Genomic DNA, 17,198 nt, shown 5'->3' with positions numbered 1-17,198 from the left:
CTTTTTAGGATGATGATTATCATAAAAGTTATAATCAGCTTTAATGTTGAGAAGATAACTTGTTTCACCCAGAAAATCTATTTATGTGTAATGCGTCATTCCCTAATGACCATGGTTGGATGACATGTGGCTACCACATATAATTTAGCATCCATCCTTACATAGGAATGTCTGTATTTAATGTGACCGATATTTGAACTTTAAACCAGTGTTTGTGTTTAAATCCTTACTTGTGTTATTCTTATAATAGCATCTGTTGTATTTTGCTAATCATTATAACTGTTTGCTTATTTGGATTTTGTGCCTAATAGAATTTTAAATTCTTTGAGACTTTGCTCACTCGTTTACTCAGCAAATATTTGGATACCTGTGTGGCAGTCACTGTCCCTCACACTGGGTATACAGTTTTAAACCCATAAGCAAAACAGACATGTTTCCCGGCCTTTAGCGGAGACAGAAATAATCAGTTGTTAATCACACAATAAAAATGTGGTTACAAACGAGGATTAGTATAGGAGAAATAAATTATAGGGGATCAGTAAGGAGGTGGGAATGAGCAGGAGGGCACGTTGAGGCTGGAGGTGGCACAGACTGGGTCGAGAGCCAGGCACATGCCCTGCTCCGCATCACTCAGGGTTTGTGTCAGCATGGGTAAGGATGTTGGTTCTTATCCAAAAGAACGATGGGAAAACATCGAAGGGTTTTAAGCCGAGGAATAATGTCAGGTGGGCATTTAAAAGAATCGTAGACATTTCCCCCCATACTAATATACATGTAGTAAGTAGGTGTTTAAGTGTTTGCATAATTAAACTTAGTTTTTGGTATACATTTTTCTCATATGCCTTAGTGTGTCTCAGTACCTTTAGTGTCATCACTCTTTAACCTGGTACTTCCTTTTTTGAAAAATTTTAATTTTAATTTTTTTTTGAGACACGTCTTGCTGTGTCACCCAGGCTGGAGTGCAGTGGTACGATCTTGGCTCACTGCAACCTTTGCCTCCCAGGTTCCAGCGATTCTCGTGTCTCAGCCTCCCAGGTAGCTGGGATTACAGGTGTGTGCTACCATGTCTGGCTAATTTTTTGTATTTTTAGTAGAGACGGGGTTTCACCATGTTGGTCAGGCTGGTCTTGAACTCCTGGCCTCACGTGATCCGTCCACCTTGGCCTCCCAAAGTGCTGGGATTACAGGCCTGAGCCACTGTGCCCAGCCTAACCTGGTACTTGCCGATCTGTTTCCTGTCATTGCACTTACAGAAAATGATAACTTTTGACTGCACTTGCAGTAGATGAGGCTTGCTGGTAGGGGTGACTTTGTCCAGGTACCTAGCTGCCTGAGCCCTGCCCTTGTCTCCAGGGCTGAGGGAGCATCGTCTCTGTACTCCTGGGACTCATTCTTAACCCGAAGGCTGGGACACTGATTTCCCTAGTAGGAGCTTTATTTAGTTTAGCGAACTAAGTTTCTAAGAGAAGGCTTTAAAAAACTACATATGTGTATTATACATAGCACCTGGTTGTTTTTATTCATTATTTTACTTTTCTTCTTATGGTCCTATTTCAGACAAAACATCTATATGTAATTAAAAATACATTCTAGATCGTATTCTACCTGTATTGTTAGAGAATTTGGCTACCATAAGTATTCTGAAATTTTATGTATATTTCAGTAATTGCATTCCAAATCCTAATATTATTCATATTTACTTGCTTTAAATGAATTTGCAGGGCCAAAAACAGATTGTTAATACTGTGGGAAGAAAAATTATGTTTTATTTTTTCTTTGACTTTTAAATTATTACTAAACTGCAACTTAAAGTTCAAAGCTATTTCTAAGTTAAATATAGTAAACACAACTAACCAATGCTTAACGTACATTCATGAAAATGTTTGGTATATTTAACTGTGATGTTTTAGTAAAAGTAGCATATCTTGATAAGTTGCCTGTGTCCTTTAAATTTTCTAGTGTGGCCAGACTCCACTGATGATAGCTGCTGAACAAGGCAATCTGGAAATAGTAAAGGAATTAATTAAGAATGGAGCTAACTGCAATCTGGAAGATTTGGTATATATTAAATAATTTACTCATCATTTGCTCATTCTTTTCTTTGCTATGTTTTTTGTTTTTCAAAAGTGATTCAAAAGTAATAATTAAAACTTTTACATATATTTCAACTTTGCCTAGTGGGCTATCTCAGTGTTTTTTTAAAGGAGTAATACAGGAGAGAAATTTTTACTTTCAATGAAGGATCTCAGCTCTTTGGTTTTTTTTATATGGATGAGACTGGCTGAATAGAGAACATGTGTACATACAGTTAAATGTCCGCCTAGAAGATATCCACATATGAGTCATGTTAGCTAACTCCCCATAATGGTAACTTATTATAAATATCATCACATATGATAATGGCCAGGAATATATGGTCCCGTCTGATACCACCTCTGAGGGGTAAATCGACATTCCACACGGTTACATTTCCTCTGATTCTCCCTGTATTTTTGGAATTGCTTTTGAGGGTCACACAGCTACATCTATTTTGTTTCTTAATTGAATGATTATAGTTAGGAATAAAAGTTAACATAGGATGCTTATATCCTTTATTTAAAAAATAAAGGAGAATAGTTCTTTTCTTTATCACATTGTATCTAAACATTTGAGATTTCTGTAGTCTGGTAGTCTGTGAATGTGCTTTTAAATCTGATTACAGTCTCTTTAATTTGAATTTAAATTATAGTAATGGTGGCTAGCCATGAGGATTAGCTTTGAGGTTTTGATGATCATCATTTCTCATTTTTAAAAACCACAGTATATGATTAGAAGTCCAGTGAGAAGACTGAACAAGCAGTTATAAAACCATGTTTACCCCATTCTTAGTGATGCAAGTGGACAGATGGATTCTTAAGAGAGCTTCAGTGTGACTGTAGAGTAGTTTAGTTAGCATGGGTCACATCATGTCAACTTGGTATGATCATTTGGTATGTAAGGTGAAATTTAGTTTTCCTTACTTTGAAGTGTTATTTTTGGTTTGAAAATGATAACTTTTAAAATATGTGTTCAAGGATAATTGGACAGCACTTATATCCGCATCGAAAGAAGGGCATGTACACATCGTAGAGGAACTACTGACATGTGGGGTTAACTTGGAGCACCGTGATATGGTATGGACATTTTTATATGTTCTTAATTAGCTGAAATCTTATTTATAATCCTAGATATGTGTGAAATCTTGTATTTTTATGTGTGAAATGATATTATAATAATGTTTTTAGAATTTGGGCTTGGACATTGAAATGACCCTCAAGAATGTTTTAAAACCCAGGTGTTATAATATACCTCATAGTACATTCTTAGTCATTTTTTGTTTATTTCAGAGTTTAAAATTCTGACATATTGTTACAAATAACTCATTACTCTTTAATATATCAACATTTTGGATCTTTTGAGACAGTTGTTTCCTTTAGGTAGGACTTTAGGAGGCACAGCGTATAGTTTTAAAACTATTACCAGGTGTTCAAAGTTATACTTTTCAGAATAGTATTTTTAGATTTATTTTTAAAATGTGATTATTTTCAGACATGCTATCTGTGCATGAAAGAAGTTTAACAAGATGTGATCCTTAATTATTACTTAGCTCTTACTTGAGCTTGGCATCTGGTTAAAGCATAAGGTGAAGAGAGAGGTCATTTCTGGCTAATTCTGTAAAATGTTCAGCCCTTTTAAAAGTTGATTTAAATAGTAGAAGAAGGAAGAAAATGATCTGCTGTGATATATAAAATATTTATTACTTAGCTGATGATGGTTTTTGAAGTACAGACGGTCTGAGTTTTTAAGAAGCCTTAGCATTTCACCATTTTGCGCTTAATAATACATTAAAATTTCACAGTAGTTCAACCTGTATAATCTTATATTTGTTCTCAAAACTAAGTGCAATGGGTGGTATCCTTATTTTTATAGGAAGATACAGGGAACCGCTGGTATCTTATATATTTCCAAAAAGAATTTAAGTACGTTGCAGTGAAAGTTGAGGGAGAGAAGATAATGATGTCAGTAACTGAGGCAAAGATGGATATGACAGCTGAGAGTGAAGTGTGGTTCTTGTCTTGTTGGTACAAAAGGTAGAAGGGAAATGCAGGGAGTTATCGAGTTCTCAACACTTTATTAACGGTACCTTACCAGATGATCAGATGGGTTAATGACACAGCAGCTGTAAAGCACCTAAAGAGACCAGGTGTGGAATAGGTACCATACCAATAGGTACTATACCAGTAGGTAGCTATTCCATGCCTGGCCTCGTTAGGTGCTTTATAGCTGCTGTGTCATTTAACTGACTTCTCAGAACAATCCTATGGACTAAGGGTAGATTTTATTCTCAATGTATCATTGAGGAAATTGAGACTGGAAGAGGTGAGTCTTTATCCTAAGTCACGCAGCTAGTAAGCACTTAGGCTGGGTTTTGAACCAGGTCTCCCTGCTCCAAAGGCTTTCTCCTCTATCATTGTTTTACATATATCAGCAAGGGAATTAGGAACAATAAAATAGACATTATGAATGTGTAAAAGTGCATTAAGATTTGTAAAAACTGATTTCTTTTTTTTTTGTTTTTTTTGAGACGGAGTCTTGCTCTGTCGCCTGGGCTGGAGTGCAGTGGCTGGATCTCAGCTCACTGCAAGCTCCGCCTCCCAGGTTTACGCCATTCTCCTGCCTCAGCCTCCCGAGTAGCTGGGACTACAGACGCCCGCCACCTCGCCCGGCTAGTTTTTTGTATTTTTTAGTAGAGACGGGGTTTCACCGTGTTAGCCAGGATGGTCTCAATCTCCTGACCTCATGATCCGCCCGTCTCAGCCTCCCAAAGTGCTGGGATTACAGGCTTGAGCCACTGTGCCCGGCCTGTAAAAACTGATTTCTTAAACTTTTTTGGTTCTCCCTATTTCTTCAAAGTGATGAGCAGAAAACCTTTAACATTTAAAGGGTCTTTATTTTGGCTTTAAAACACTGAAAACTGGGGAAACTGAGGACCGTATCTCTCTTAGTAACCAGTATTGTGGGACCTTAACTTCAAAGGATTGGGTGGGTGGGCAGTAGTAATTACCAAGCTGAGGGAAGACAGAATCCCAGGGACTTGTTTAAGGAGAGGAGAGTGACCACTGAGGTCCTGTGGGGCTCAGGAAGGATTCCAGGATTTAATATTAGAAGTCTAGTGGGGACTCTTCCTGTGAGGACCTTTACTGGCACCAAAGTAAAGAAAGAGTTCATGAAATATAAAGCTATACTATAGTTAATTGGTCTCAATCTTTTGCCAATTTAGCTTCATTTTCTTGAGATTAAAATTTTATCTCGTAGTTTCTTACGTAGGGGGCCAGAGGGATATTATTCTTTTTTTTTTTTTTTTTTTTTCCCCTGAGACGGAGTCTTGCTCTTTGCCCAGTCTGGAGCACGGTGGCACAATCTTGGCTCACTGCAACCTCCACCTCCCAGGTTCAGGCAATTCTTCTGCCTCAGCCTCCTGAGGAGCTGGGGTTACAGGTATGTGCCACCACGCCTGGCTCACTTTTTGTGTTTTTAGTAGAGATAGGATTTCACCATGTTGGCCAGGCTGGTGTTAAACTCCTGACCTCAAGTGATCCTCCTGCCTAGGCCTTACTTTTTTTTTTTTTTTTTTTTGAGCCAGGGTCTCTCACCCAGGCTGGAGTGCAATGGTGCGATCTCGGCTCACTACAACCTCCGTCCCCCAGGCTCGAGTGATCCTCCCACCTCAGCCCCCCTTGTAGCTGGGACTACAGATGCACACCACCGTGGCTGGCTAATTTTTGTATTTTTTGTAGAGTCAGGGTTTTGCCATGTTGCCCGGGCTGGTCTTGAACTCCTGAGCTCAAGTGATCTGCCTGTCTCGGCCTCCCAAAGTGCTGGCATTACAGGCATGAGCCACCATGCCCAGCTGGGACATTATTCAAACTGAAGTGAGGGCATGATGATAAAAAGTTCTGGGCAAGGCTGGGCGCGGTGGCTCACGCTTGTAATCCCAGCACTTTGGGAGGCGGAGGTGGGCAGATCACGTGGTCAGGAGATCTAGACCATCCTGGCTAACATGGTGAAACGCTGTATGTACTAAAAATACAAAAAAATTAGCTGGGCGTGGCGGCTGCCTGTAGTCCCAGCTACTCGGGAGGCTGAGGCAGGAGAATGGCGTGAACCCGGGAGGCAGAGCTTGCAATGAGCTGAGATTGCACCACTGCCCTCCAGCCTGGGTGACAGAGCGAGACTCTGTCTCAAAAAAAAAAAAAAGTTCTGGGCAAATATTTTACAAGTTAAAATATAGATGTAAGACTTTACTTGACCAAATGCCCAGCTCTGTAATTTGACCTAACTACGTTGTGTCTTTCACGGTCTTAACACTTTAGAGGAGTACTCATCAGTAGTTTTAGGATGTTCCTCAGTTTGGATTTGTAGATGTTTCTCGTGTTCAGATGCAGATGTGCTTTAGAGGGAAGGATGTCCCAGAGGCGATGTGCTTTTCTTGGTGTACCTCCTAGGGGGAACATGATTTCAGTTGGTATCACTGGTGATGTCAGCCTTCATCTCTTGATTAGGGTGGTGTCTGTTACTGTAAGGGTACTATTTTTCCGTTTGTAATTACTTAATATTTGGGGGAAGATACTTTGAGACTAAACAAAATACCTTTCTTCTGACTAAACTTTCACCTATTTGATTTAGCATTCATCAGTGAATCTTACCTGCAGCAGTTATTACCATAACTGTGGTGGTGTAATGATGATTTTCTGCTGCTCTCATATGTTCTGCATTAATTAATTAGAATTCTTCTGTAAGGAAGAGTGCCTGCTTCCCTTCCCCACACCCTACTCTATCTATCATCTGTCTGTCCATCCAGCCATCCATCCATTCATCCATTCATCTATATATCTATCTATATCTTTCTATTTCAGTATGGACTTACAAGTATTTATTCCTTGGGTTATAGTCCAGTACTAATATTACTGCTCACGTTATTCCAACTTTATCCATTAGAAGCTCTTTCAGGCTGGCTCTGTGCCCTTTTAAGATGCTCCATACTTAAAAAAAAAAATCCTTAGTAAGATTTGATTACATTGGTCTTTTTTTATTGAATTGTATCGTAGTTAAGGTTAAAATTGCTCCTGTAGCTTAGTAAGTAGAACATCGTCAAGTGTGGTGTTAATTCATACCCAATGACCTTGCCTACATCTGGAAATTCTGATCACGGATGAGATGCCTTCGCATCCTCTCTCTTTTAGCAAGAGGTACTATAATGATCTGGGGTTTAAAGGATGTGTTTAAATGCAGGAATTGAATATGATTGTTAGAATCTCTCTCTGGATAAAGTTTAAATTCATATAAAGAAGTGAATATCTAGGAACATAGAAAGTTTTCTGAAGAAAAAAAATTTTTTTTTCTGAGATGGTCTCGCACTGTCGCCTGGGCTGGAGTGCAGTGGCACAATCTCGGCTTACTGTGACCTCCGCCTCCCAGGTTCAAGTGGGTCTTCTGCCTCAGCCTCCCAAGTAGCTGGGACTACAGGTGCACGCCATCTTGCCCGGCTAATTTTTGTATTCTTTTAGTAGAGACGGAATTTCACCATATTGGCCAGGCTGGTCTCAAACTCCTGAGCTCATGATCCGCCTGCCTTGGCCTCCCAAAGTGCTGGGATTACAGGCATGAGCCACCGCGCCCAGCCTGAAGAAATATTTTTAGACAGCCAAAATAAATTTTAGAAATTTGAAAGAGTTCATAATGAATGTTCTCTAATTCAGGTTTCGTTATATAGTGTAAACTTTGGACTAACCATTTGTGGATGCAAGAGATTTGACTTACTTCATGTACTATTGTATTTGGGGAGCCTGGGAATTTAAAACTATATAATACTACCATCACGAAACAATGGTTTATAAAGATATTTACTAAAGAAATTTCATTAGTGACATTTTTTATACTCAGAGATGATCTAAAGTTTGATTCCCTTCCCCCTACTTTTTTTCTTTAGGGAGGATGGACAGCTCTCATGTGGGCATGTTACAAAGGCCGTACTGACGTAGTAGAGTTGCTTCTTTCTCATGGTGCCAATCCAAGTGTCACTGGTCTGGTAAGCATTAACAAACAAATTTGTTTGTATTATAAGTGGTAAGTTTTCTTAGGGAATACTTAAGGTTGATTATACTTGGCTTCATTGTGGGTAGAAATATTCTTTATCTTATTAAACTATATTATTATTAAAATATCTATATATTATATATTAAACTATATATATTAAAATATCTCTCATATTATGCAGAATATGATTTCAAAACATACAGTAATGAGAATTTTTATCTAAAGCTACATTTATTTTTCAATTGTTGTCAGCAAAAAGGCAGCTCTTAGAGCTTAAATGTTAATTATAACTATATAACTTTGCAAAAGGAGATTTTGAAATCTTTAGTCATCTTCCTGTTTTCTGTGTGTAAATCCTTAATCTGAACTTATTTAAAGAAAAGAGACATTTACCAAATAATCATGCTGTTTTTCTATACATTCTGTTGTATATATTTACATTCCTCTTATTTTGCTTTCTTCTTAATAGTATTGCCTTTTGACCAGATAACCACATTTTAATGTGTTGAATTTACAAAAATAAATGTGTTCATAATATTTGTTTATTTAAGATTTGTTATATCTTAGTTGCCAATTATGTATTACGAGTATTTCATCTGTTTTTAAAATGGAGAATGGTTTGTAATCTGATTAAAAAAACATTGCTTTGTGTTACTTCCTTTGATATTTACTTTACTTAGCAAATGTGTGTTGTAAATATCTACCTAAAAGATTTTATTTCTCCTTCCCTCCCTCCCTCCTTGCTTTCTTTCTTTCCTTCCTTCCTGCTTATCTACCTACCTACCTACCAATCTATCCTAGCAGTACAGTGTTTACCCAATCATTTGGGCAGCAGGGAGAGGCCATGCAGATATAGTGCATCTTTTACTGCAAAATGGTGCTAAAGTCAACTGCTCTGATAAGGTAGGTCAGCAGCATCTTTTCAGGTTCCAGTCCATGTTGTGTCCACTCAGTGTCTAAGTTATAAACATTTTTATATGATTTCATGAGGCTTCTCTAATGTTTTTTATATTTTTGTGTATTAATGTATTTTATATAGATATATATCTCATAGATGGATTCCCTGGGTGTATTATGTAGTAAGTATCCTTCCGATGTTTTCTTACGTCACATTCATCATTCCCAAGAAAACGGACTGGGATGATAGAGTCCCTGTCTTCATTGTTTGAAGTTTTCAATTGTAACTCTTCTTCCTGCCTTCAGTCCTATCTGCTTTCTCTGTATTGTTGTGTGAGAGATCTTTCTGAAATTGAAGTTTGGTTATCTTTCTCTTGGGCTTAAATTCCTGAAGACCGTCTCTGGTATGGTGGGTGAAGATGGGCCTTGCTTTCCTTTTTCCCCTTCTCTTGCTGCTTGTCCCCCACGCTTCCTCGCATGCCAGCCACCAAATGACCCATGGTCCAGGGCTCCTTCTCAGTGTGCCTGCCTCTTCCTCCTCAGCTTCTCTTCATCTCTGAGGCTCTGTCCATTTGCCATCACCTCCAGAAAGCACTCCAGAATGATGTGCTATTCTTTTCTTTTTTTTAAATACTTAACACTTACCTCAATCATTGCATAAATACTTACCTAATTATCTTTTTTTCTTCTTTACTTTTGTAAAGCATCATTGGCTTTCACTGTTTGGGGATAAAACCCAGGCTTTTCAGTTTGGCTTCAGCCTGTCTCGCAGGCTCACTTCTTGCCATTTCTTTCCATAGATGCTGTGTTTTAAATACAACAGATTGTCGAACGTTCTGTGAACGTTGTTTCTGTGTTTATTCTATTCTCTCTGCTAGGCATGCTATTACTTCCTCTGCCTGATGAACTCCTGTTTATTTTTCAAGGCTTATTTGAGGTGTTACCTTCTTTGTGAAGTCTTCTTACCCTGGGTGCCCCTTCCTGGGTACTCTGCACATTTCCATTAGGGCACATAACCTATTGCCTTGTAATGATCGATTTCCACATCCTTCTTACCACTAGAGTGTACGTTTCATGAAGATAAGGATAAGGACTGCTTTTTTTTTTTTTTTTTTCCTATTTTGTACCTCCGTTATTTCCATTAGTGGTCTTAGAATTTGGCACATTGTGGGGATAGTTGTAATCTTTTCACATTTATTGTAGCTAAATATAGGGAAATAGCTATTACTTTAAGATTTGTTTTTGTCATTAAAATAGATTCTGCACATAAATTTCTTTAAGTACAACAGTATTATTTAACCTTATGGGGCTGTTGGAAATCATTCATCTCTTGATCTGGGCAGTAGTTATGCCAGTGTATGCATATGTAAAAAATCATCAAGTCGTACAGTGAAAATTAGTATACTTTTTGCACTTTGTACATGTTATGCTTCATTTAAAAATATTACACAAAATAATAGCTTAATGAAGCATAGGGAGGCTGTTGTAAATATTTATATTATAATATGGCATTTAAGAATATTGCATTTGTACTGTTGGCTAATTCAGATTGACTGAGGTTTGACGTATGTCTAAAATGGATACAGTTTTGTCTGTTGATGGAATTTTTTTTTTTTGTTTTTTTTTGTTTTTACATGGAGTCTCGCTCTGTCACCCACGCTGGAGTGCAGTGGTACGATCTTGGCTCACTGCAACCTCTGTCTCCTGGGTTCAAGCGATTCTCCTGTGTCAGCCTCCTGAGTAGCTGGGATTACAGGTGCGTGCCACCACACCTGTCTAATTTTTGTATTTTTAGTAGAGACGGGGTTTCACCATGTTGGCCAGGCTGGTCTCGAACTCCTGAGCTCAGGTGATTCACCCGCCTCGGCCTCCCAAAGTGCTGGGATTACAGGCATGAGCCACCACGCCTGGCCTGTGATGTAATTTAATTATCATAGAGAAGTCTTTATTTTCTCCTTGCCTATAATAAAATGTTTATATATAGCTTGGCTTTCAAGGCCCTCAAGAATCAGGTAATAATGCTACCTAATCTATCACTCATTAGCATTTTGAGAAAATGTTTAGTATCCACTATGCAGTGCCCTGTACCTGCACTTAGCACAGAAGATATAAAAACAAAGAAGAAATGATCTCTGTTTAGAGAAGTAGGGAGATAAGTGAGCCATGTAAAATGCTAAGGCCCAGGGTCAGGTGACTTAGGAGTATGGAGGTGGGAGAATGCACTGATAGTGCAGCAGTCAGTCAAGATTTGGTAAAAGATGCGACTTCCTCTAGACCTTGAAGAAAGGGTAGAGTTTACATCCGTGAGAGAGGAGGAGCAGAGACGAACTGGGCACGGGGAAAAGAGAGCACAAGGTACCAGGGGACGGCTTCAGGTGGCCTGTTGAGCTAGTGTTGAGTGCACCCTCAGTGGTGAGGAGAGGGGTGGGAGGAGGAAGCTGGGCTGGGGGTAGAGCCACCTTTGGGTGAGCCTTGGATACTTGGCTGAGGAGCTTGGACATCTGGCCTGTAGACACTCAGAATCACTGGGGATTTTAAGTAGTAGGTGGTCGCAAGGTGATGTTTTGAAAACATTAACGTTTAATAGCCCACAGTGGGATGGATTGGAGATTGAGAGTCTTTTTATTTCTGACAGAAGTAGGGAGGCTTCTATGGGAAGGAATTCTTAGAGAAGGGAAGGAAGTCTGTTTAGATGTGTTGACCTTGAAGTGGTGGAAAGTTGTAGTTGAAGGTGTCCTACTAGGTAGTGGACATAGAGATTTGGGTTACTGGTGGTGAAGGGCTTGCCTAGAGGTGATTCTTGAAATGATGTGAGTGCGGATTTGGCAGCTGAGATCAGTAGTAACAGAATATGGTGAGCAAAGGGCTGATTATTAGGAATAATAATTATTATTTTCTTAATTATAATACCTAGTTATTTATATAATTATTATTAATCTCCAGAGCTAGGAGAACTTGGCTGGTATAGTGTCAAACGTGGTGAATGAATCAAAAATTCAAGTTGGAAGGGACAGTCAGTATAGTTCAAAATACTGCAGAGCTTTCAGGAAGAAAAGAAAGAACTTAGTAAAAGATACATAGGTGGCTGAGTGTGGTGGCTCATGTTTGTAATCCCAGCACTTTGGGAGGCTGGGGCAGGTGGATCACCTGAGGTCAAGAGTTCAAAACCACCCTGGCCAACATGGTAAAACCCTATCTCTACTAAAAATACAAAAATTAGCCGGGCATGATGGTGGGTGTCTGTAATCCCAGCTACTTGGGAGGCTAAAGCAGGTGAATCACTTGAGCCCAGGAGGTGTGGAGATTGCAGTGAGCTGAGATCGTGCCACTGCACTCCAGTCTGGGCAGCAGAGTGAGACTCCCTCTCAAAGAAAAAACAAACAAACAAAAAAACAAACCAAAAAAATATACATAGATCTGGAGTTTAGGTGACTATTTGGGTGACCTCTGCAATGGTGGTTTTGTAATGTTTGTAGCAGAAACTAGTTTTTTAGGGGGATTTGGTAAGGGGTTATAAATTATCTTGAAAAGCTTAAAAGAAAGGACAGTGATTATCTTCAGAGGGTAGCCTGTTGGAAAAATCTGTTAGGATAGGAGAGACCCACTTTGGAAGGACCTCAATCGGAGACCAACAGGAAGAGGGAATAAGAAGAAAAGACTGATGATGTGGCAGGAGATTATTGAGTAAGGGCCTGGGTGAAAGAGGACCATAGGGTCAAGAATACACATAAAGGGATTAGATTGAGAAGGGATAGAGAGCAGAATTTGAGAAAGAGATGAGAGACTTATTGAGATAGTTCAGAGTGTGGCTGCAGAGCTGTTTTGAAGCAGACAGGATGCCAGGTGAGGGAAGGTCTTGCTGGATGTTAGGAATTCTTTGTAATGTTGGGAGTGGAACTGTCTTCCGAATGGCAGTGGGTGAGGACCAGCTGGCTCAAGTGATGAAGCGGGGAAAGGAGCAGAAATCACAGCATATCGTCGTGGATAGTTCAGTTCCATAAGAAGGGCAGAAATCCAATGCAATAGGTATTCAAAGGATGAGAGCTCAGTTACAATTAGTATATTTTTAAAAGACTTTATGAAGGGTGATTTTCTATGTGTATTATGTTTGAAGGTGTCTAAGATACTGATACTGTAAAGTTGGGAAAGGCATTTTAGCCAGAGTAAGTATTATCCACAAAGGAGGAGGCTAGAAAAGAGAATTTAGTTCTTTTTAGTGGAGAAAACCACAGATGCAGGAGTGAAGTTGGGAATCTCCTCCTGGATTCTTTTCTTTTTTTTTTTTTTCTTTTTGAGACAGAGTCTCGCTCTGTCGCCCAGGCTGGAGTGCGGTGGTGTGATCACGGCTCATTGCAACCTCCACCTCTCGGGTTTAAGTGATCCTCCTGCATCAGCCTCCCCAGTAGCTGGGACTACAGGCATATACCACCATGCCTGGCTAATTTTTTTGTACTTTTAGTCTAGATGGGATTTCTCCATGTTGGCCAGGCTAGTCTTGAATTCCTGACCTCAGGTGATCCACCTGGCTTAGCCTCCCAAAGTGCTGGGATTACAGGCATGAGCCATAGTGCTTGCTCATCCTGTATTTCTTTTTTTTTTTTTTTTTTTGAGACGGAGTCTCGCTCTGTTGCCAGGGCTGGAGTGCAGTGGCCGGATCTCAGCTCACTGCAAGCTCCGCCTCCCGGGTTTACGCCATTCTCCTGCCTCAGCCTCCAGAGTAGCTGGGACTACAGGCGCCCGCCACCTCGCCCGGCTAGATTTTTGTATTTTTTAGTAGAGACGGGGGTTTCACCGTGTTAGCCAGGATGGTCTCGATCTCCTGATCTCGTGATCCGCCTGTCTTGGCCTCCCAAAGTGCTGGGATTACAGGCTTGAACCACCGCGCCCGGCCCATCCTGTATTTCTTATTCGTTCTCCCTAAGCCTGCTTTGAGGCAGTGACTGTGGCAGCTGCTTCCCCTCCATTCTCTTCCTCGTTTTGTGAGACTCAGGCTCCCATGTGCTGTATTGGCAGCCTTTTGATTCTGGCTGTCATGGAGTCTTCATCCATCTGGGAAGCCTGTCCAGGGCTCCAGCCCTCAACCGTGTGGTTGCTGTGGTGTCCGACATGATTTATAGAGCGACTCCGCTCCGTACAGTAGCCACTAGCACAGGACTACTTAGACTTACATTAATTAAAATGAAATGAAAAAAAAAAAAAAAAGAAAAACTCAGTTCACAGTCACAGTAGCCACATAGCATTCAAGTGCTTCATAGTCATTTGACGAGTGACTACTGTATCTCACAGCACAGAATTATAGAGTATTTCCATCAACACAGAAAGTTCTACTGGACAGGGCTGTCGCAAGACAGTAGATTAAATTAAATTAAATTACATTAAATATTAATTTCCATCTGTGGGCTGCATGTACTGAAAGGTCACTGTGGGCATTCATGAGTCTGCCGATCACTAGCTTCCCCAAAGGCAGGCAATGCCTTAATGCATGGTTTATATTCCTGGATGCCTTTTGAATCATGTTTCAGGGAAAGGTGCTTTTGAGTGCAGTTTCAAGGGCTCATAGGTCTTGTCCCACCTCGTGATAACTTTGTGACCTTAGCCTATGAATTAAGCTCTTAGGGCCTCAATGTCGTCATCTGTGAAAATGTGATACTGTGAACTGTTCTTATGATAAGGATCACACACGCAGACCATGTAAAGTGGTTAGGCTGCTTTAGTTTGTTTGGCGCTTAGTTACTATTCCCGCTTACAGTCAGACTGCTGGACTTTAAATTCTGTTTCACAAGATATGGGAATCAATGAAATCTTGTTGAAAATTTGGGGCTGTGTTACCTTGTCATGGAAACATTGTCACTCATTATAAAAGTAAATAGGAGCCTGGTGCGGTGGCTCATGTCTATAATCCCAGCACTTGGGGAGGCTGAGGCAGGCAGATCAATTGAGGTCAGGAGTTCAAGACCAGCCTGGCCAACATGGCAAAACCCGTCTCTACTGAAAATACAAAAAAATGAGCCAGTTGTGGTGGTGCATACCTGTAATTCCAGCTTCTCAGGAGGCCGAGGCATGAGAATTGCTTGAGCCGGGAGACAGAGATTGCAGTGAGCCGAGATGGCACTACTGCATTCCAGCCTGGATGATAGAGCGAGACTCTGTCTCAAGAAAAGGTTGAATAAGATTGGTTAAAAGACATTTCATGGACTGGTTGATCATCTACTCAGGAGAAATAAAATGGGAAAAATAGGATTTATCTAAGATTAAAATTACGATAAATGTGTACAGTTTTCTAAGAATCATAAAAAGTAAGATTTTTATTAAAATTCATGTTAAGAGCTAGTTTCTTTGAGTATGCTTTTTATAATAATTTTAAATTTATTGTTTGTTTTCATAGTATGGAACCACCCCTTTAGTTTGGGCTGCACGAAAGGGTCATTTGGAATGTGTGAAACATTTATTGGCCATGGGAGCTGATGTGGATCAAGAAGGAGCTGTAAGTATCTTATATTTTAATGCTTGGCAATAGAAACATGTTTTTTATTTTAAGAGAGAGAATTTATGTCTTTAGTATACGCCTAGAGAAATTTCCCTCTAGTTCTAAAATGATAGTAACAGGAAAACAAGCATTTTCTGTTACCCTAAGTATGTTACATTATAAACATATATGCTATAAATAGATGCTTTTAAGGATCTGTTGCTAATGCACTCACAATTGGGAAGGCCAAAAGTATAAAGAATAGCTTTCAGTAATCCTAGTGTGATATATGTAGAGTTATGTGTCGCTTAATGACGGGTACATTCTGAGAAATGTGTCATTCGGTGATTTCGCCATTGTGGGAACATCACAGAGTGCACTTACACACATCTGGCTCGTATAGTCTACTCCGTACCTAGGCTCTGTGGTATGGCCTGTTGCTTCTAGGCTGCAGCCTGTGCAGTGTGTTACCGTACTGAGTACTGTAGGCAGTTGTGAGACAATGGTATTTCTTTATCTAAACATACCTACACACAGAAAAAGTACAATGAAAGTCCAGTATCTTAGTCTTATGGAACTTCTGTCATATATGCCATCTGTCATTGATCAAAATGTGCTGTGCATGACTGTTTTGGTGTTTGTCCATGGTTCCTGGCTACTGCTCCTATAACCTGTGTAATATCATAAGTGACTACAGCAGTAAGAGTATCTTTGGTCATATTTGGCCTTTTGTCCTTGGTTCTTGAAACAGCTCTGGATCAGTTCTAGACTGATAAAGATGAAATACAGTCTTTTGTTACTTACCACAAGCCCCTTTTAACCACACTTGAGCTTATGTTAATGAGATTATTTTTGGAAAGTTTCTAGATAGCCCCACTGGTTGAGTTGCTGGTTGCCAGGTACACCAACCATGTGCTCAGAGGGTTGGAACTCACAGCCCTAACCCAACACCTCTGGGGAGGGGAGAGGAGCTGAAGATTGCATTGATTATCATTGACCAATGATTTAATAAATCATGCCTTCATAATGAAGCCTACATAAAAACCCAAAAGGACTGAGTTCAGGGGGCTTCCAGGAAGATGAGCAAGAACACATCCCTGTACTGGGAGGGTGGCATGCCGCAGCTCCATGGAGACAGACGCTCCTGTGCTCAGGACCCGCTCAGACCTCATCCTATGTATGTCTTCATCTGCCTGCTCATTTCTATCCTTTAAAGTATCCCTTTCGGAAACTGGTAAATATTGCTTCCCTGAACTGTGTGAACTGCTCTAGCAAATTAATCAAACCCAAGGAGGGGGTTGTGGGGGTTCTGATTTATAGCCAGTCAGTCAAACAAGCTGAGCTTTCATTGGCATGGGAAGCAGGGGCAGTCTTGGGCACCGAGCACTCGCCTGTGGGGTCTGATGCTGTCTCCAGGTAGGTAGTGGCAGAATTGAATTGGAGAATACCCAGCTGGTGTCCGCTGCAGAACTGATTGCTTGCTTGATGGGTGGGGAAAAACCCCACACATCTGGTCGTAGAAGTATTGAGTGTTGAAAGAATTTATGTGAAATGGAGTTTGTTTTTTCCTGTACATAGTATAAATTGTTTAATAAACTATTCAAATCAAATGATTTTTAATATTGTAGAAAAACATTGTGCTGCATTAAAATATTTTTTCTTAAAAAAATTTAAAATAATATTGTAATATTGGGGATATTTTTAGCTGTGCCTTATTTTC

At 40.0% G+C, this 17,198-nt stretch overlaps 1 protein-coding gene across 2 annotated transcripts in view; it reads left to right on the top strand.

Annotated features, from left to right (window-relative positions):
* Nucleotides 1-17,198, top strand: part of KIDINS220 (kinase D interacting substrate 220) — a 111,568-nt gene that overhangs the window by 17,091 nt on the left and 77,279 nt on the right. The window contains exons 3-7 of one of the 2 annotated variants that reach the window (XM_023199008.3): nucleotides 1,960-2,058; nucleotides 3,054-3,152; nucleotides 8,009-8,107; nucleotides 8,917-9,018; nucleotides 15,398-15,496. In XM_023199008.3, coding sequence (XP_023054776.2) covers nucleotides 1,960-2,058; nucleotides 3,054-3,152; nucleotides 8,009-8,107; nucleotides 8,917-9,018; nucleotides 15,398-15,496 — 498 coding nt within the window. The remainder of the gene's footprint in view (nucleotides 1-1,959; nucleotides 2,059-3,053; nucleotides 3,153-8,008; nucleotides 8,108-8,916; nucleotides 9,019-15,397; nucleotides 15,497-17,198) is intronic. The other variant, XM_023199015.2, reaches the window with a different exon arrangement.

The sequence above is a fragment of the Piliocolobus tephrosceles genome, chromosome 15 (genome assembly GCF_002776525.5).
Source record: "Piliocolobus tephrosceles isolate RC106 chromosome 15, ASM277652v3, whole genome shotgun sequence".
Classification (NCBI taxonomy): Eukaryota; Metazoa; Chordata; class Mammalia; order Primates; family Cercopithecidae; genus Piliocolobus; species Piliocolobus tephrosceles.
The sequence above is the reverse complement of the archived record's forward strand: the minus strand, read 5'-3'. Positions and strand labels throughout refer to the sequence as shown.